Source organism: Oncorhynchus mykiss, chromosome 10 (assembly GCF_057628025.1).
Source record: "Oncorhynchus mykiss isolate SJ-2025 chromosome 10, ASM5762802v1, whole genome shotgun sequence".
NCBI lineage: Eukaryota > Metazoa > Chordata > Actinopteri > Salmoniformes > Salmonidae > Oncorhynchus > Oncorhynchus mykiss.
The window spans coordinates 7,962,149-7,984,145 of NC_143031.1; the positions used below are offsets into that span (position 1 = coordinate 7,962,149).

Genomic DNA, 21,997 nt, shown 5'->3' on the forward strand with positions numbered 1-21,997 from the left:
CGCATTGGCAAATCTAGCCATCCATTACTACCACTACCCCCTCCCTACCTGACTACTCACACTAGCCATCGTCTCTGTGACTACGTTATGAGGGATAAACAACGAGGGGCTGGGAGTTCTGTGGAAATAACGAGCCCTTCGTCGTCTATCCTTTACTTTCTTAAAGTTTTACTATATAGAGGATTCTCATTATACATATTTCTAGCCACCGGTGACCCTGTACTGATAACTGAAATTAAATGTTATTTATCAGAAATTAAAACGGCCCATGATTTCACTTGTCAGAGAGCAAAAAAAATACAAAAATAATCTTTCAGGTGTTTTAAGTGTCCAGTTGCATCATCATTGAGCAGCAGGGTGGCGGCAGGGTAGCCTAGTGGTTAGAGCGTTGGACTAGTAACCGGAAAGGTTGCAAGTTCAAATCCCCTGAGCTGACTAGGTACAAATCTGTCGTTCTGCCCCTGACCAGGCAGTTAACCCACTGTTCCTCGGCCGTCATTGAAAATACGATTTTGTTCTTAACTGACTTTCCTAGTTAAATAAAGGTTAAATAAAAAAAAAATGTTTTAGGATTAAGTTGGTTTATCGTTGGTTAACTTTCTCAGCGGTTCTTTGGTCAGTTTCAGTTAATCTGTACTTTGGGGCTTCTATGAGCTAAATGTACAATACACCAGTCACACAAAACAAAGCCACCAAGATAAACATTTTGACTAGTCAGGAATTTCCCTGCATTCAAGAAGAAAAAGTTTGCTTAATTTAGATCAACAACTTTCCATGTTCTTAGCAGCCAGGATCCAGGATGGTTGAGTGACTTGGATTTTCATTCTATTAAAGCATGCAAACAGACACAGTCAGAGACTCAAGCACACAGTCAGAGACATAGGCAGACAGTCAGAGACAGGCAGGCAGACAGTCAGAGACAGGCAGCCAGACAGTCAGAGACATAGGCAGACAATCAGAGACAGGCAGGCACACAGTCAGAGACATAGGCAGACAGTCAGAGACATATGCAGACAGTCAGAGACAGGCAGGCAGACAGTCAGACAATCAGGGACAGGCAGACAGTCAGAGACGGGCAGACAGTCGGAGACGGGCAGGCAGTCAGAGACAGGCAGGCAGACAGTCAGAGACGGGCAGACAGACAGTCAGAGACGGGCAGACAGTCAGAGACGGGCAGACAGTCAGAGACGGGCACACGTCAGGGACAGGCACACAGTCAGAGACAGGCACACAGTCAGAGACAGGCAGACAGTCAGAGACAGGCAGATAAATTGTAGAGTAGTAGCAGTATATCCAATAACAATTCTAAAGCCTATATAACGTGGCAGTTGAAAGGGTTGGTTGTGTATTTTGTCCTTATGTGACTCTGGGTTACAGCCAAGCCTCTTCAAGCTCTCAGAACCACATCAGCCCTTTCACTTTCATCATCTGCTGTTGGCAGATGATTTAGATCTGTTGACGCCACCACTGTCATGTTGACTTGGGGGGGCATCTATATATCCTTGTGTCCTTGAGAAGGATGTGCTGGTTAATGGTTAGACTGTGGTTGAAACTAGAGGGAAGCAAACAGAACAGAAGCTGTTAAAGCCCTCAGGGTGAACCGGTCTTATGATCATGTCCTGTAGGGTGGCTCACTTTACCGTGTCTGTAAATCTTTTTCACACTACTCTGCCAATCCAGCTAGGGTCAGAGAGACGGGACCAGAAAGACAGGACAGGGAGAGACAGGACAGGGAGAGACAGGACAGGGAAAACAGGACAGGGAGAGACAGGACATGGAAAGACAAGACCAGGGAGGCAGGACCAGGGAGGCAGGACCAAGGAGGCAGGACCAAGGAGGCAGGACCAAGGAGGCAGGACCAGGGAGGCAGGACCAAGGAGGCAGGACCAGGAAGGCAGGACCAGGGAGGCAGGACCAGGGAGGCAGGACCAGGGAGGCAGGACCAGAGAGACAGGACCAGGGATGCAGGACCAGAGAGACAGGACCAGAGAGACAGGACCAGGGAGACAGGACCAGGGAGGCAGGACCAGGGAGACAGGACCAGAGAGACAGGACCACACACAGATAATAGCCATGCTTATCATGCAGAAAGAAATTATCCATACAGTATAAAATCAGTGAGAGATTGAAAGAGACTCACTGAACCCATTTCCTTTGGTGTTCTGTAATGACACACATTTTAGTCAAGATTTTAAGACGTTTGGATGATTGAAACAGCAATTCTATTTAAAGTGAAAGTAATTTTTTCTAGTTAAAAGACATCCTCATCTGTGGTACTGGTTGTCACGATACCAGTATCACGATACTACGATAACTGATTTTCCCCTGGCAACAAGGCAAACACGAAGCAGTCTAAACGCTTTGATTCTTTAAAAAACACTGCTGTATGGAACATAGTGTGATATAACAGGAACATAGTGTGATATAACAGGAACATAGTGTGATATAACAGGAACATAGTGTGATATAACAGGAACATAGTGTGATATAACAGGAACATAGTGTGATATAACAGGAACATAGTGTGATATAACAGGAACATAGTGTGATATAACAGGAACATAGTGTGATATAACAGGAACATAGTGTGATATAGCAGGTGATTCTTTAGATAACCCTGCTGTATGGAACATAGTGTGATATAACATGTGATTCTTTAGATAACCCTGCTGTATGGAACATAGTGTGATATAACAGGTGATTATTTAGATAACCCTGCTGTATGGAACATAGTGTGATATAACAGGTGATTCTTTAGATAACCCTGCTGTATGGAACATAGTGTGATATAACAGGTGATTCTTTAGATAACCCTGCTGTATGGAACATAGTGTGATATAACATGTGATTCTTTAGATAACTCTGCTGTATGGAACATAGTGTGATATAACAGGTGATTCTTTAGATAACCCTGCTGTATGGAACATAGTGTGATATAACAGGTGATTATTTAGATAACCCTGCTGTATGGAACATAGTGTAATATAACATGTGATTCTTTAGATAACTCTGCTGTATGGAACATAGTGTGATATAACAGGTGATTATTTAGATAACCCTGCTGTATGGAACATAGTGTGATATAACATGTGATTCTTTAAAAAACCCTGCTGTATGGAACATAGTGTGATATAACAGGTTAAAGAAACATGTGATTCTGGGCGACAACACCAGGCTGTTTGTTTCCAACATTAGGACTGTTTTCCTCAGGGAATTCAGTCAGCTTCATGTGTTGTGTCCTTGCCTCGAAACCTCTCGAGTAATCGCCTTACTGATATGGTGACAACCCTAATCTGTGGGCTCATAGTTGTTACTCCATGTTGGAAAAGCTATATCCCTCGTGTCTTTTCTCCGTGTCTTTGTCCCACTCCACCCCACCCCACCCCAAGGACATATGACGGGGAAGTGCTTGGTGAACACAACAAAGATGTGTGAGGTGCTAGCCTGGTGTCCTGTGGAAGATGACGGCAGTATCCCAGAGTATGTACGATCAATCAATTTATGTTCAAGCTTTACAGGTATAACATTTAATTACTCATCAGAAGTGTTATGTACTGAATGGTACTGAACAACCTTTGGACTCTACCTGAATTATTTGTAGGCTGATGAAATGAAAACGGTCTCTACCAATTTCTTGTTATGACCTTTCTGTGTGTGTCTGTGTGTGTCTGTGTGTGTCTGTGTGTGTGTCTGTGTGTGTCTGTGTGTGTGTCTGTGTGTGTCTGTGTGTGTGTCTGTGTGTGTCTGTGTGTGTCTGTGTGTGTCTGTGTGTGTGTCTGTGTGTGTCTGTGTGTGTGTCTGTGTGTGTGTCTGTGTGTGTCTGTGTGTGTGTCTGTGTGTGTCTGTGTGTGTGTCTGTGTGTGTCTGTGTGTGTCTGTGTGTGTGTGTGTCTGTGTGTGTCTGTGTGTGTCTGTGTGTGTCTGTGTGTGTGTCTGTGTGTGTGTCTGTGTGTGTCTGTCTGTGTGTGTGTCTGTGTGTGTCTGTGTGTGTCTGTGTGTGTGTCTGTGTGTGTCTGTGTATGTCTGTGTGTGTGTCTGTGTGTGTCTGTGTGTGTGTCTGTGTGTGTCTGTGTGTGTGTCTGTGTGTGTGTGTCTGTGTCTGTGTGTGTGTTTATGCTTTGTTGGTCTTTGTTTTCATTTGTTCTACTGTTTTCTGTGCAGCCCTGCGCTGTTGATGTCGGCAGAGAACTTCACACTGTTCATCAAAAACACAATCAACTTTCCAGCCTATGGTGTTACGAGGTAAGACCCCTGTTTGATACACAACATGCATCCTTTCATCAACGCCTATAGAAAATGAGGAGAATAACCATGGATCCAGTCTATAATACTCATAAAAGCATTAAATCGTTGCTTCTTCTTCCTAATATCATTAGTATTTGCACGATAAGCTGTGCTGCACACAGGTGGTGTCTGTCTCTCTGAACCTACACGATCCTGCCAAACATTATACAGCAAAATAACCATACCATTACCACACCATTGCCAATTAGCATAGCAACAACATGAGGACATCTCTCCCCTCCTGTTTCACTGAGCTGAGGTCAAGTTAGTGGCAGATCATTCAGTAACTCCCTGATAGCAAGCTGAGGTCAGGTCAGTGGCAGGTCATTCAGTAACTCCCTGATAGCGAGCTGAGGTCAGGTCGGTGGCAGGTCATTCAGTAACTCCCTGATAGCGAGCTGAGGTCAGGTCGGTGGCAGGTCATTCAGTAACTCCCTGATAGCGAGCTGAGGTCAGGTTGGTGGCAGGTCATTCAGTAACTCCCTGATAGCAAGCTGAGGTCAGGTTAGTGGCAGGTCATTCAGTAACTCCCTGATAGCGAGCTGAGGTCAGGTCGGTGGCAGGTCATTCAGTAACTCCCTGATAGCGAGCTGAGGTCAGGTTGGTGGCAGGTCATTCAGTAACTCCCTAATAGCGAGCTGAGGTCAGGTTAGTGGCAGGTCATTCAGTAACTCCCTGATAGCGAGCTGAGGTCAGGTCGTGGCAGGTCATTCAGTAACTCCCTGATAGCAAGCTGAGGTCAGGTCGGTGGCAGGTCATTCAGTAACTCTCCTAGGATCATGAGAGGCAACATAAGTCAACATGAGAAGGGCCAGGTTCTATAGGTTAACATGAGAAGAGCCCGATTCTATCGGTTAACATGAGAAGAGCCAGATTCTATAGGTTAACATTAGAAGTGCCAGATTCTATAGGTTAACATGAGAAGAGCCAGATTGTATAGGTTAACATTAGAAGTGCCAGATTCTATAGGTTAACATGAGAAGAGCCAGATTCTATAGGTTAACATTAGAAGTGCCAGATTCTATAGGTTAACATGAGAAGAGCCAGATTCTATAGGTTAACATGAGAAGAGTCCGATTCTATAGGTTAACATGAGAAGAGTCCGATTATATAGGTTAACATGAGAAGAGTCCGATTATATAGGTTAACATGAGAAGAGTCCGATTCTATAGGTTAACATGAGAAGAGTCCGATTCTATAGGTTAACATGAGAAGAGTCCGATTATATAGGTTAACATGAGAAGAGTCCGATTATATAGGTTAACATGAGAAGAGTCCGATTCTTTAGGTTAACATGAGAAGAGCCAGATTATATAGGTTAACATGAGAAGAGTCCGATTATATAGGTTAACATGAGAAGAGTCCGATTCTTTAGGTTAACATGAGAAGAGTCCGATTCTTTAGGTTAACATGAGAAGAGCCAGATTCTATGGGTTAACATGAGAAGAGACATATTCTATAGGTTAACATGAGAAGAGCCAGATTCTATCGTTTAACATGAGAAGAGTCAGATTCCATCGTTTTTAAAATTTATTTAACCAGGCAAGTTAAGAACAAATTCTTATTTTCAATGACGGCCTAGGAACAGTGGGTTAACTGCCTGTTCAGGGGCAGAACGACAGATTTCTACCTTGTCAGCTCAGGGGTTTGAACTTGCAACCTTCCGGTTACTAGTCCAACGCTCTAACCACTAGGCTACCCTGCCACCCCGGTTAATATGAGAAGAGTCAGATTCTATAGGTTAACATTAGAAGAGTCCGATTCTATAGGTTAACATGAGAAGAGACATATTCTATAGGTTAACATTAGAAGAGCCAGATTCTATAGGTTAAAATCATATAGAGATGTACTCAACCCAATGGGGGGAAAATGGTTGAATCAATGTTGTTTCCACGTCATTTCAACAAAAAAGATTACATTTGATCAAAGCAGGAACGGAGGGCATTACCAGATTACCTTGAATCACTGTGGAAAACCGATTGGATTTGCAGAAGTCATCAACACTGAAAGAATTTAGTTAGATTTTCACCCAACTTTTAACCTAAATCCAATGGTGACATTTTTTTGTTAGTTGACAACTCAACCAAATGTAAATCAAAAATATATTTCCCGCTGACTGTATAGATGATCAGGACAGTAATGACTTGGTGAATACACATTTAACACAACCACAGATTCATCATACATTATGTATATATACACTAGATGACAGACAGGGGGTGCTGTTTTGAAGACATCGTGCCTCCATCTTGGCACTCCCTCAACGTTGTAAAATATACAGTATTTAGAAAGAGACAGAAATACGTGTATTCTATTACAGACACCTTATTGTATACCTTGAAATTATATTATGTGAGCTAAACATAAATGATTCTAATAATATAAATATATATAAATCAAGGAAATCGTGATATTAGATTATTTTGCCATTTAAGCATTGCCTCACGTAAGTTGGCGTCACTCCTACGCGACACTCGTCCCTCAACCGATCTGTCTTGTAGGTCGTGGAACTCATATATACAGTTGAAGTCTGAAGTTTACATACACCTTAGCCAAATACATTTAAACTCAGTTTTTCACAATTCCTGACAATTAATCCTAGTAAAAATGCCCTGTCTTAGGTCAGTTAGGATCACATCTTTATTTTAAGAATGTGAAATGTCAGAATAATAGTAGAGAAAATGATTTATTTCAGCTTGTATTGCTTTCATCACATTCCCAGTGGGTCAGAAGTTTACATACACTCAATTAGTATTTGGTAGCATTGCCTTTAAATTGTTTAACTTGGGTCAAACTTTTCGGGTAGCCTTCCACAAGCTTCCAACAATACGTGGGGTAAATGTTGGCCCATTCCTCCTAACAGAGCTGGTGTAACTGAGTCAGGTTTGTAGGCCTCCTTGCTCGCACACGCTTTTTCAGTTCTGCCCACATATTTTCAATAGGATTGAGGAAAGGGCTTTGTGATGGCCACTCCAATTTTATATTTGAGATTCTTCAAAATAGCCACCCTTTGCCTTGATGACAGCTTTGCACACTGTTGCCACACTCTTTCTCTCAACCAGCTTCATGAGGTAGTCAACTGGAATGCATTTCATATTAATAGGTGTGCCTTCTAAAAAGTTAATTTGTGGAATTGATTTTCTTCTTAATGCGTTTGAGCCAATCAGTCGTGTTCTGCCAAGGTAGGGGTGGTATACAGATATAGCCCTATTTGGTAAAAGACCAAGTCCATATTATGGCAAGAACAGCTCAAATAAGCGAAGAGAAACGACAGTCTATTACTGACATGAAGGTCAGTCAATACAGAACATTTCAAGAACTTTTAAAGTTTCTTCAAGTGCAGTCGCAAAAAGCATCCAGTGCTATGATGAAACTGGCTCTCATGAGGACCGCTACAGGAAAGGAAGACCCAGAGTTACCTCTGCTGCAGAAGATAAGTTCATTAGAGTTAACTGGACCTCAGAAATTTCAGCCCAAATGCTTCACAGAGTTCAAGTAACAGACACATCTCAACACCAACTTTTCAGAGGAGACTGCGTGAATCAGGCATTCATGGTCACGTTGCTGCAAAGGACTCCAAAGGAAACTACTGAAGGACACCAATAAGATGAAGAGACTTGCTTGGGCCAAGAAACACAGGCAATGGACATTAGACTGTTGGAAATCTGTCCTTTGGTCTGATGAGTCCAAATTTGAGATTTTTGGGTCCAACCACAGTGCCTTTGTGAGACTCCGAGTAGGTGAATGGATGATCTCCACATGTGTGGTTCCCACCGTGAAGCATGGAGGAGGAGGTGTGATGGTGCTTTGCTGATGACACTGTAAATTATTTATTTAGAATTCAAGGCATACTTAACCAGCATGGCTACCACAGCATTCTGCAGCGATACGCCATCCCATCTGGTTTTCACTTAGTGGGACTATTATACATCTGCAGGCTGTATAGGGGCTATTTGACCAAGAAGGAGAGTGATGGAGTGCTGCATTACATTACCTGGCCTCCATAATCACCCAACCTCAACCCAGTTGAGAATGGTTTGGGATAGGTTGGACCACAGAGTGAAGGAAAAGCAGCCAACAAGTGCTCAACATATGTGGGAACTCCTTCAATACTGTTGGGAAAGCATTCCAGGTGAAGCTGGTTGAGAGAATGCCAAGAGTGTGCAAAGCTGTCATCAAGGCAAAGGGTGGCTACTTTGAAGAATCTCAAATATAAAATAAATGTTGACTTGTTTAACACTTTTTTGGTTACTACATGATTCCATATGTGTTATTTCGTAGTTCCGATGTCTTCACTATTATTCTACAATGTAGAAAATAGTCAAAAGTAAGAGAAACCCTTGAATGACAGGTGTGTCAAAACCTTCGACTGGTACTGTATATAAAAACATTTTCCTTCAAGTAGATTACTGATGTTACTGTTTCTTCTATGAGTGAGGTGACCAGAGGACCATTAAGGAGCCTCAGGCAATGGTTGCTATGTTTGATACATGCATTACATCACACACATATTGTGTATGTAGTAGCTATGCACTGAATATGGAGGAGGTGCCAAATGTGATATTGATTCAAATATCTATTTTGCTACATAACAAGTACAGTATGATATAAACTTGCCATCTTTTTAACAAAGATCTCTTCCTGTTCTCACTCTAGGTGTAACCTCGTAGAAGGTATCGACAATCAGTACATCAAAAGTTGCCTGTATGACCCAAAGACGGCCACACTGTGTCCCATTTTCAGACTGGGCGACTTGGTACAGATGTCTGGCTTCAACTTCGCCGCCATAGCCAAAGTGGTGAGCAATATGCTATTATATTTATGAGTGAAGGGGGTTTGCAAGTACCTGTCAGTCCCTGTATGGCTGTGTGTTTTGGTGTAATGAGGTATAATGGTGGTGTTATTGGTAACGAGTTATGATGGTGGTGAGGTATGATGATGGTGTTATTGGTAACAAGGTATGATGATGGTGTTATTGGTAACGAGGTATGATGGTGGTGAGGTATGATGATGGTGTTATTGGTAACAAGGTATGATGATGGTGTTATTGGTAACGAGGTATGATGGTGGTGGTGTTATTGGTAACGAGGTATGATGGTGGTGTTATTGGTAACGAGGTATGATGATGGTGTTATTGGTAACGAGGTAATGATGGTGGTGTTATTGGTAACGAGGTATGATGATGGTGTTATTGGTAACGAGGTATGATGATGGTGTTATTGGTAACAAGGTATAATATTGGTGTTATTGGTAACGAGGTATGATGGTGGTGTTATTGGTAACGAGGTATGATGATGATGGTGTTATTGGTAGCGAGGTATGATGGTGGTGTTATTGGTAATGAGGTATGATGATGGTGGTGTTATTGGATAACGAGGTATGATGGTGGTGAGGTATGATGATGATGGTGTTATTGGCAACAAGGTATGATGATGGTGTTATTGGTAATGAGGTATGATGATGATGGTGTTATTGGTAACAAGGTATGATGTTGGTGTTATTGGTAACAAGGTATGATGATGGTGTTATTGGTAATGAGGTATGATGATGGTGTTATTGGTAATGAGGTATGATGATGGTGGTGTTATTGGTAACGAGGTATGATGATGGTGGTGTTATTGGTAATGAGGTATGATGGTGGTGTTATTGGTAACAAGGTATGATGTTGGTGTTATTGGTAATGAGGTATGATGGAGGTGAGGTATGATGATGGTGGTGTTATTGGCAACAAGGTATGATGGTGGTGTTATTGGTAATGAGGTTTGATAGTGGTGTTATTGGTAACGGGATATTACGGTGGTGAGGTATGATGATGGTTGTGTTATTGGTAACGAGGTATGATGATGGTGGTGTTATTGGTAACGGTGCATTATGGTGGTGAGGTATGATGATGATGGTGTTATTGGCAACGAGGTATGATGGTGGTGTTTGGTAACGAGGTATGATGATGGTGGTGTTATTGGTAATGAGGTATGATGGTGGTGTTATTGGTAATGAGGTATGATGGTGGTGTTATTGGTAACGGGGTATGATGATGGTGTTATTGGTAACGGGGTATGATGGTGTTATTGGTAACGGGGTATGATGGTGGTGTTATGGGTAACGAGGTATGATGATGGTGTTATTGGTAACGGGGTATGATGGTGGTGTTATGGGTAACGAGGTATGATGATGGTGTTATTGGTAACGGAGTATGATGGTGTTATTGGTAACGGGGTATGATGATGGTGTTATTGGTAACGAGGTATGATGGCGGTGTTATTGATAACGAGATATGATGATGGTGTTATTGGTGACATGGTATGATGGTGGTGTGATTGGTAACGAGGTATAATGAGGGTGTTATTTGGTAACGAGGTATGCTCTGTCAAAGGTCATTTCTGAGTGAAAGCTTAGTAGAACACTCAAATTGCAACTGATTTATTTAAAAAGTGTTTGAAGACACTGGTGTTATTGATAACAGGGTATGATGGTGTTATTGTTGCCTCCGTTGATTGCTTATGTTGTTTATGGTATCGTACTGTTTGGGGTTAGTGGTACCCTCATTGACTGGATGTATTGTTGTTGATGGTATCGTGCTGTTTGGGGTTAGTGGTACCATTGTTGATTGGATGTATTGATAGTATCGTGCTGTTTGGGGTTAGTGGTACCCTCATTGACTGGATGTATTGTTGTTGATGGTATCGTGCTGTTTGGGGTTAGTGGTACCATCGTTGATTGGATGTATTGATAGTATCGTGCTGTTTGGGGTTAGTGGTACCCTCATTGACTGGATGTATTGTTGTTGATGGTATCGTGCTGTTTGGGGTTAGTGGTGCCCTCATTGACTGGATGTATTGATAGTATCGTGCTGTTTGGGGTTAGTGGTACCCTCATTGACTGGATGTATTGTTGTTGATGGTATGGTGCTGTTTGGGGTTAGTGGTACCATCGTTGACTAGATGTATTGATTGATCTGACAGGGTGGGGCGATTGGTATCATCATTGACTGGACCTGTAACCTGGACCATGACCAGTCAGACTGTAAACCGATCTACTCCTTCCACGGTCTCTATGGAAACCCCGACGAGGCAGACACGGCCAGAGCATCTGTGGGATACAACTTCAGGTAAATAAAGCATCATGGTCTTGTGGTTCGTGCTGCAGAACCTGGCACAAATGTGTACCAGAGTCAGCATGGGTTTTGAAGTCCAATTTACTGCCCTTCTGACTCGCAATCTCTTCTACATTTTCTGTCCTAATCTCTTCTACATTTCCTGTCCTAATCTCTTCTACATTTCCTGTCCTATCTCAATAAATCATTAACAAAGTATTTATTGATCATTCTTGTAAGGGCCACTTTCTTAAATTGAAAAGCCTTTTCTGAGTTAAGATTCCAAATAAATGAAAGAAAAACACAGAGAAAGGTGTCGTGTTAGCCATGGGGGTCGTGTTAGCCATGGGGGTCGTGTTAGCCATTGGGGTCGTGTTAGCCATGGGGGTCCTGTTAGCCATGGGGGTCGTGTTAGCCATGGGGGTCGTGTTAGCCATGGGGGTCGTGTTAGCCATGGGGGTCCTGTTAGCCATGGGGGTCGTGTTAGCCATGGGGGTCGTGTTAGCCATGGGGGTCGTGTTAGCCATGGGGGTCGTGTTAGCCATGGGGGTCGTGTTAGCCATTGGGGTCATGTTAGCCATGGGGGTCGTGCTAACCATTGGGGGTCGTGCTAACCATTGGGGGTCGTGCTAACCATGCGACTAAGGAAGTTACACTATTCATTATACAGCTTACTCTTCTTAGTTGCATGGCTAGGGTCATGTGAAAAGCAGAAGAGAGATACAGATCTGAACACTAGCCTAGAGGCTGAAAAGTGTGTCTAAATGTTGTCCTTTAGGTATGCAAAGCATTATATGGAGGACACACTGGAGAAAAGAACGCTTCTGAAAGTGTTTGGGATTCGATTTGACATCATTGTTCGTTCAGTGGTAAGTTCATGAAGTTCATGATTGCGATCCTTGTAAAATTCCAGACAGTATTTTTGAATTCCTCCCTTACAACTGTAGATTTAAAAAGCTTAAAGATTGTTGATGTTATTGTTATTTTCCAGGCCAGAAAATTTGATATCATTCCAACACTAACAGCTATAGGATCTGGTGTTGGAATCTTTGGAGTGGTGAGTCTTTCAATACTACACATCCTGTCAAATACTACACATTCCATTAAATACTACACTTCCTGTCTAATACTACACATCCTGTCAAATACTACACATTCCATTAAATACTACACTTCCTGTCTAATACTACACATCCTGTCAAATACTACACATTCCATTAAATACTACACATCCTGTCTAATACTACACATCCCATCTAATACTACACATCCCATCTAATATTACACATCCTATCGAATACCACACATCCTGTCTAATACTACACATCCTGTCTAATACTACACATCCTGTCTAATACTACACATCCTATCTGATAATACATATCCTATCTGATACTACACATCCTGTCTAATACTACACATCCTGTCTAATACTACACATCCTGTCTAATACTACACATCCTATCTAATACTACACATCCTATCTGATAATATGTATCCTATCTGATACTGCAAAACTTACAGAATCTCCAGTAGTCTACTGTAGATCTCTTAAACAGCTTGTATAGAAATAGACTAAACAAATATGTTTATCTATTAAACAATGTAACGGAGGTAGTTGTGATCACAAAATTACATGTATATAACATTTCTCTGGCTCAAATTGTGCTCTACTTGTGCTGTTTCCAAAGGCGACTGTAGTATGTGATCTGATTCTCCTGTATCTACTACCCAAGAGGGAATTCTACAACAACATGAAATTCAAGGTCACTGAAACGATGGAGAAGGTGAGTTTACATCAAACTGTTGCGTAACATCCAGTTTAAACACCAGGTGGCAGCAAAGAGGCATTAAAAGAAGAAGGGAAAAAAAATGAGTTGTGCAGAAAACTGGGCAGACAGATCCTCAACAGTACACACGATAATTTACCCAACAGTTCATGTGTTGTCTCTCTAAGAAATACATGATAATAGTAATTTGCTCCTCCTTTGGGGAAGGCTACTGTATCCCACTTCAATTCTAATACGCATCAGTGTTAATACGCGTCACTGCATCCTGTATCAAAAGGTTGACTGGTCCTCATTTAAGCCCCGTAGATTTGTATTTATTTTTATATTGACCTTTATTTAACGAGGCAAGTCAGTTAAGAACAAATTCTTATTTACAATGAATACCGAAAGGCCTCCTGTGGGGCTGGGGGCTGGGATTAAAAATATCATAGAAATATAGGACAAAATACACACCACGACAAGAGAGACAACACTACACTACATAAAGAGAGACCTAAGACAACAACACAGCAAGGCAGCAACACATGACAACACAGCAAGGCAGCAACACATGACAACACAGCATGGCAGCAACACATGACAACACAGCAAGGCAGCAACACATGACAACACAGCATGGCAGCACCACAGCAAGGCAGCAACACACGACAACACAGCAAGGCAGCAACACATGACAACACAGCATGGCAGCACCACAACATGGCAGCAACATAATAACATGGTAGCAACACAATATGGCAGCAGCACAAAACAGGGTACAAACATTAATGGCCACAGACAACAGCACAAAGGGCAAGAAGGTAGAGACAACAGTACATCACACAAAGCAGCCACAACTGTCAGTAAGAGTGTCCATGATTGAGTCTTTGAATGAAGAGATAAAACGGTCCAGCATGTTGCAGCTCGTTCCAGTCGCTAGCTGCAGTGAACTGAAAAGAGGAGCGACCCAGGGATGTGTGTACTTTGGGGTCCTTTAACAGAATGTGACTGGCATCACATCACTATTCCCTTTTCGTTTACAAAGCTCTACTACACAAGCCTCCGACTTACCTAACTTCAATGTTGAAGTATAAAAACACGAGATACCAAACCCCTGCACATGATTGGTTAATGCTTGAGGTTTCTTAGGTCTCCACCCGAATTAGATAAATCTGCCTCAGTTTTTAATGGCCCCCAATTTTTTGAAATAACCTGCAGAACTCCCTGTGTCTTGATTCCCTGGGCCCACTAGAGCAGTTTGGGAGTCCAATGTTGAATTTGTTAAATGACAATTGCATTTGTTTTGGTCAAATGTAAAAATGCATTGTGGGGTTTTTTATTATTATTGTAACCTGTAGTTTATATCCATTTTTTTAATTGGAAGGTTCGTGTTGAATTTGTTGTCCTCAGGACACCATTGACAATGAGACCCTGGTCTCAGTAGACTCCCCATATAATATAAAACAACGATTTCATGGTCGCTAATAGATGATCTAGACATGCTCAAACTAGTCCCAAACTATGGGGGATTCTCAATCGGATTGGCTCGATTCCTCCTTTTGAAAAAGGTCAAAGGAAATCGAGGAGAGGAGGCGAGGAGAGGAGAGGAAACCATGGATACAAATGCACTTGCGTGAAATGACACTCCTTTTCCACTAGCGCGTCATTAGGCAAATGACGTTTACAGAGGACGAATTCCGAAATACATGTGGGTCGTAGTTGAATTGTGGTGGCATTTGCATCTTTTGCGTTTGCATGCAAGACAGTTTTATGCATTGTTATAAAACTTAGTAAATTTGCTTGTCCCAGCAGTGACACCAGTAGGGTTGTGGTGACATGTTTTTCGAATTTAGAGATATCTATTATTTTGAATGCTAGAAAGGGGGGCGAATTTGAAAACTCTTCCGCGGTAGGATACACCAATTGAGGAGACAAGAAGACTCCGTTCGCCTATTAACGTATTGACACTCTCCGACATAAGCATTTCACTGTGCCGTTTACACACTTGCTGTATGATGTTATTGGTCACATACACATGGTTAGCAGATGTTATTGGTCACATACACATGGTTAGCAGATGTTATTGGTCACATACACACGGTTAGCAGATGTTATTGGTCACATACACATGGTTAGCAGATGTTATTGGTCACATACACAGGGTTAGCAGATGTTATTGGTCACATACACATGGTTAGCAGATGTTATTGGTCACATACACACGGTTAGCAGATGTTATTGGTCACATACATATGATTAGCAGATGTTATTGGTCACATACACACGGTTAGCAGATGTTATTGGTCACATACACACGGTTAGCAGATGTTATTGGTCACATACACATATTTAGCAGATGTTATTGGTCACATACACAGGGTTAGCAGATGTTATTGGTCACATACACATGGTTAGCAGATGTTATTGGTCACATACACAGGGTTAGCAGATGTTATTGGTCACATACACAGGGTTAGCAGATGTTATTGGTCACATACACATGGTTAGCAGATGTTATTGGTCACATACACACGGTTAGCAGATGTTATTGGTCACATACACATGATTAGCAGATGTTATTGGTCACATACACACGGTTAGCAGATGTTATTGGTCACATACACACGGTTAGCAGATGTTATTGGTCACATACACATATTTAGCAGATGTTATTGGTCACATACACATGATTAGCAGATGTTATTGGTCACATATTTATCAGATGTTATTGGTCACATATACATATTTAGCAGATGTTATTGGTCACATATACATATTTAGCAGATGTTATTGGTCACATACACACAGATAGCAGATGTTATTGGTCACATATTTAGCAGATGTTATTGGTCACATACACACAGTTAGCAGATGTTATTGGTCACATACACACAGATAGCAGATGTTATTGGTCACATTCACATATTTAGCAGATGTTATTGCGGGTGTAGCGAAATGCTTGTGTTCCTAGCTCCAACAGTTCATAGCTCTAACTAGCTCTAACATTTCACAACAATACATACAAATATAAAAGTAAAATAATGGAATTAAGAAATATATAAATATTAGGATGAACAATGTCGGAGTAGCATTGACTAAATACAGTAGAATAGAATACAGTATATACATATGAAATGAGTAAAGCAGTATATAAACATTATTAAAGTGTCTAGTGTTCCATTATTAAAGTGACCAGTGATTCCATGTCTATGTATATAGGGCAGCAGCCTCTAAGGTGCAGGGTTGAGTAGCCGGGTGGGAGCCGGCTAGTGACGGCTGTTTAACATGAAGCTAGGGTTAGGACGGTGGTTGAGGGTTAGAGTTGAATTGGGATGTGGAAATGAAGATGGAGGTTCTGGGTTAGGGTTGAGTCTAGGGTTAGGAACGAGCTGGGATATTGGGACATGAATCTGGGGTTGAAGTTAGGGGTTAGTTCGTTGACAATTGAACATCTATAAACCATCTATTGGGGACTATCCAGATAATATGCTATCCAAAGCAGTGTTTATTGTCCTCCCAGTGTTTAGCGAGAGCACGCCTTTGGGCAAATTCAAACTCCAACTGACACTCTGTTGTTAAAGTGTAAAGAAAATATCCTTTCAGATCACTTGAACAAGACATGTAAATCTCAATGTGTTTTTTGTCTGGTTAAATAAAGGATAAAAACAATAGTTTGTAATATGATTTACCTTCATCTTTATTTCATACATACACTCAAACTCAACTCTTACAAAGTAAATATGTTTAAAATACATTTAGTTGAGAGTCTAATACTGGTTTCAAACAAGTGAAACAGAAGGTGGTCAGATAGAAAATGGATCGATATGAGTCTGAGTCTGTCTTTCAGGAACCTTTAGATGAGTTCAAGTCTGAAAAAGAAGTATCCAAGGTAAGCACATAGTGTGTGTTTGTGTCATTCACCAGTTATCACCTTTATAAACTGTTACTGATTGTGGTTAAAGTGGGTGAAAGGCCAACACACACACACACACACACACACACACACACACACACACACACACACACACACACACACACACACACACACACACACACACACACACACACACACACACACACACACACACACACACACACACACACACACACACACACACACACACACACACACCACACACCACACACCACACACACATATATATATATTGTGGTGTAGCATGTCATTGATGTCTTCTTGGCCACACAGAAGCATTCAGAAGAGGTTCTAGTGCATCATGAGGCACCACTGTCAGAGACTTAGCCTCTACAGCAGCTGCCTGGATCAGCTCAGTCTTAAGGTTTGTGTTGACTGGTGTGGCTCCTCTGGTCTGTGTTGGAATACTTAAAAAAAAAAAAACATCCTGTTTCCCTCCCTTCCTGAACTACAGTCTGATCTGACATGATTGGATCAGTTGGACAGCTGTCAGACTGTGTTCAGCCAATAGAAGGGGGAGGATGAATGTATTCAAACACGACCCAGGAGAAACACATTGGTGAACCACATCAGCATGTTTAACTATTGGTGGGGAATCGATTAAGAGGAGTTCAATACATTTTTACATCTGACACAGTTTTAGCCTGGTGTGTGCACACTGTAATATACACCCCCCCCCACCCCCGTATGTCCTTTTGAACCACACAACGGGCGATATGGCGTGTTTTTTTAAAGAGTCCCATTTGAACATGGGCCCGGGTTTGTGTTCCTCTCCTACAGAGTGATTCTGCAGAGGGGTCCTGACTCCTGGGCTCCAGTCTGCAGTAACAGCGACTCCAACACACTGACTCCAGACTGCACTGAGACATCTTAAAGCATAAAAACAAGTGTGAATGGTTTTCTGCCTTGTGTCCACTCTCCAGCTCAATGATTCAACTGCTATTTAATTGCCTTCAAATCCTGTCAACAGATCTCAAACAATGCCCTTCCGGCTCAATGATTCAACTGCTATTTATTGCCTTCAAATGTCAACAGACCTCAAACAATGCTCTCAGTTTAGGAGATTTTTTTTATTTTACCTTTATTTAACTAGGCAAGTCAGTTAAGAACAAATTCTTATTTACAATGACAGCCTAGTGGGTTAACTGCCTTGTTCAGGGGCAGAACCACAGATTTTTACCTTGTCAGCTCAGGGATTCGATCTAGCAACCTTTCAGTTAGTGGCCCAACGCTCTAACCACTAGCCTACCTGCCGAGATAGATAGTTACGGAACATTCTTTCAGACAGCCACCCTCCTTTGTTTGTCTAATAATAATAATCAGGGAGACAGTTTAATGTGATACAAAACAGGGCATCGATGTGCTTTAGGAGCGCTGTTCTCTCAATGTGTCATAATTAGAACTATGTGTTAGTTTAGGGTTGGTTCATTACCTGAAAGAATCATGCGTTTTATAACACATTCGGTACCTTAAAGTACCCTGGTTTATTAACACATTTTATAATATCTGTTTATAACACATTCGGTACCTTAAAGTACCCTGGTTTATTAACACATTTTATAATATCTGTTTATAACACATTCGGTACCTTAAAGTACCCTGGTTTATTAACACATTTTATAATATCTGTTTATAACACATTCGGTACCTTAAAGTACCCTGGTTTATTAACACATTTTATAATATCTGTTTATAACACATTCGGTACCTTAAAGCACCCTGGTTTATTAACACATTTTATAATATCTGTTTATAACACATTCGGTACCTTAAAGCCGTGGTTCACTCAGAAACATTCTCTATTTTCTTCGGGGACACATTTCTACACATTTTGTCAGGGGGTGCAGGGAAAATGTTGCCATTTTAAAGGTAATTTTCTTGCAATTGTATACATTTTGCCATGTCTAATGTGTATTCCTGTAATATTTGAGTGACTCTAACATTACTACAAAATCTCTGGGCTAAAAAAACGTTAGCTGACGTGGGCTAGTAGATCTGGACAGTTTCTGACACGTTATAAATATCTCTCTAAGGTCTAGTAATGACCGACAGGACAAGAGGAACTGAGGATGTACTTCCCAATATAGAAGCTGCGCCTTGTGTATTCTACTATTACAACTTTCAAGAGTAAGTTGAAAAAGCCGGTTTCCAACCTCTTCCATCAGCACAGCAAAACACCATGTTGTCTTCAAGAAGCAGAAGAATAGATGACTACTGGCGCGGGCGGGGTATTCCACCTTGAAATACTGTAACAATGACTGATTTTTGATCTTTAAATCTTTCTCATCAATCAACAAGTTTGTGATTGATACGCAAATTCAATAAAACATTTGTTGAAGGTTGTACTCTTGCATATACTTTGACAGATTACTTACAAAAAAATGACGTGATTAAATTATTCTGATATTTTTAATTATTTGATTATGTCTTGGTGTACAAAAAGCATGCAAAAAAAACAAAAAAACATCTTATTTATATATTGGTACATATTTACACGGTAACAGTGGCATTCAGTACAGGTTTGACATGCTTTTTCCCATTTATACCTGGTTCTAACATGTATCCTAATCTTGTCCTGTTTACACTTGTAAGATCTGATCCCAATCAGATCACAATGCATTATTTTCTACAACCTTCTAAAAATGTGGGCACAATCAGAATGTGGACAACATCAGGACGGACAACTGGCACGTTAGCACCGGGTATGAAAGAGGCTTCAGAAATATGCAGAACAGTACAGACATCGAATAAACCCATTGAACAAAATACACCTTCGACACAGAGACCAGGACAATCACATATGATAAATGGTACCTTCGACACAGAGACCAGGACAATCACATATGATAAATGGTACCTTCGACACAGAGACCAGGACAATCACATATGATAAATGGTATCTTCAACACATCTTCAACACAGAGACCAGGACAATCACATATGATAAATGGTACCTTCAACACAGAGACCAGGACAATCACATATGATAAATGGTACCTTCAACACAGAGACCAGGACAATCACATATGATAAATGGTACTTTCAACACAGAGACCAGGACAATCACATATGATAAATGGTACCTTCAACACAGAGACCAGGATAATCACATATGATAAATGGTACCTTCAACACAGAGACCAGGACAATCACATATGATAAATGGTACCTTCAACACAGAGACCAGGACAATCACATATGATAAATGGTACCTTCAACACAGAGACCAGGACAATCACATATGATAAATGGTACCTTCAACACAGAGACCAGGACAATCACATATGATAAATGGTACCTTCAACACAGACACCAGGACAATCACATATGATAAATGGTACTTTCAACACAGAGACCAGGACAATCACATATGATAAATGGTACCTTCAACACAGAGACCAGGACAATCACATATGATAAATGGTACCTTCAACACAGAGACCAGGACAATCACATATGATAAATGGTACCTTCAACACAGACACCAGGACAATCACATATGATAAATGGTACTTTCAACACAGAGACCAGGACAATCACATATGATAAATGGTACTTTCAACACAGACACCAGGACAATCACAGATGATAAATGGTACTTTCAACACAGAGACCAGGACAATCACATATGATAAATTGCAGCGATGCAAAAAACAACGACCCTGTTGTTGTCACTATGTACACTCACGCCCACAGCCCTCGATTAGATTCACTTCATCTCAAATCATGTTAACAGGTGTAGCTGGAGTGACAGACAGCAGTGTAGTGATGTGAACGTGTCATAATGACATGGGCATGGAGTGACAGACAGCAGTGTAGTGATGTGAACGTGTCATAATGACATGGGCATGGAGTGACAGACAGCAGTGTAGTGATGTGAACGTGTCATAAAGACATGGGCATGGAGTGACAGACAGCAGTGTAGTGATGTGAAGGTGTCATAATGACATGGGCATGGAGTGACAGACAGCAGTGTAGTGATGTGAACGTGTCATAATGACATGGGCATGGAGTGACAGACAGTAGTGTAGTGATGTGAACGTGTCATAATGACATGGGCATGGAGTGACAGACAGCAGTGTAGTGATGTGAACGTGTCATAATGACATGGGCATGGAGTGACAGACAGCAGTGTAGTGATGTGAACGTGTCATAATGACATGGGCATGGAGTGACAGACAGCAGTGTAGTGATGTGAACGTGTCATAATGACATGGGCATGTTAACAGGTGTAGCTGGAGTGACAGGCAGCAGTATAGAGTTCCGGCTAAAGACGAAACATGCAAAACGCTCATATTAATTAGCATATAGACCGTGTCAATATCACCAAGCTCAACTCCCAAGGCAATGTACCTAATAGACAGAAGGAAAGAACACCTGAGTGCATTTAGAATCAGGACACAACACTAAAGAGGGAATGGCAAGAATATTGCACTTCTGACACACATACCTGTACATACAGTACATACATCCAGTACATCCAGTACATACGCACAACACATACAGTACATACATCCAGTACATACATCCAGTACATACACACAGTACATACACACAGTACATACATACAGTACATACAGTACATACACACAACACATACAGTACATACATCCAGTACATACATCCAGTACATACATACCTGTACATACACACAGTACATACACACAGTACATACATACAGTACATACATACCTGTACATACACACAGTACATACACACAGTACATACACACAGTACATACATACAGTACATACATACCTGTACATACACACAGTACATACACACAGTACATACATACAGTACATACATACAGTACATACAGTACATACAGTACATACACACAACACATACAGTACATACATACAGTACATACATACAGTACATACATACAGTACATACATACAGTACACACATACCT

At 41.2% G+C, this 21,997-nt stretch overlaps 1 protein-coding gene across 6 annotated transcripts in view; it reads left to right on the top strand.

The window, feature by feature from the left end:
- The window catches only part of LOC110533310 (P2X purinoceptor 1), a 49,381-nt gene extending 29,960 nt beyond the window's left edge, over positions 1-19,421 (top strand). For 3 of the 6 annotated variants that reach the window (XM_036989604.2, XM_036989607.2, XM_090188862.1), the window contains exons 5-14: positions 3,390-3,480; positions 4,161-4,241; positions 8,940-9,081; positions 11,246-11,391; positions 12,155-12,245; positions 12,368-12,433; positions 13,068-13,163; positions 16,993-17,034; positions 17,353-17,443; positions 17,860-19,421. In XM_036989604.2, the coding sequence (XP_036845499.2) occupies positions 3,390-3,480; positions 4,161-4,241; positions 8,940-9,081; positions 11,246-11,391; positions 12,155-12,245; positions 12,368-12,433; positions 13,068-13,163; positions 16,993-17,034; positions 17,353-17,406 (809 nt within the window). In that variant the 3' untranslated portion in view covers positions 17,407-17,443; positions 17,860-19,421. The remainder of the gene's footprint in view (positions 1-3,389; positions 3,481-4,160; positions 4,242-8,939; positions 9,082-11,245; positions 11,392-12,154; positions 12,246-12,367; positions 12,434-13,067; positions 13,164-16,992; positions 17,035-17,352; positions 17,444-17,859) is intronic. The other 3 variants (XM_036989608.2, XM_090188861.1, XM_090188863.1) reach the window with 1 other exon arrangement.
- Positions 19,422-21,997: the final 2,576 nt, after the last annotated feature.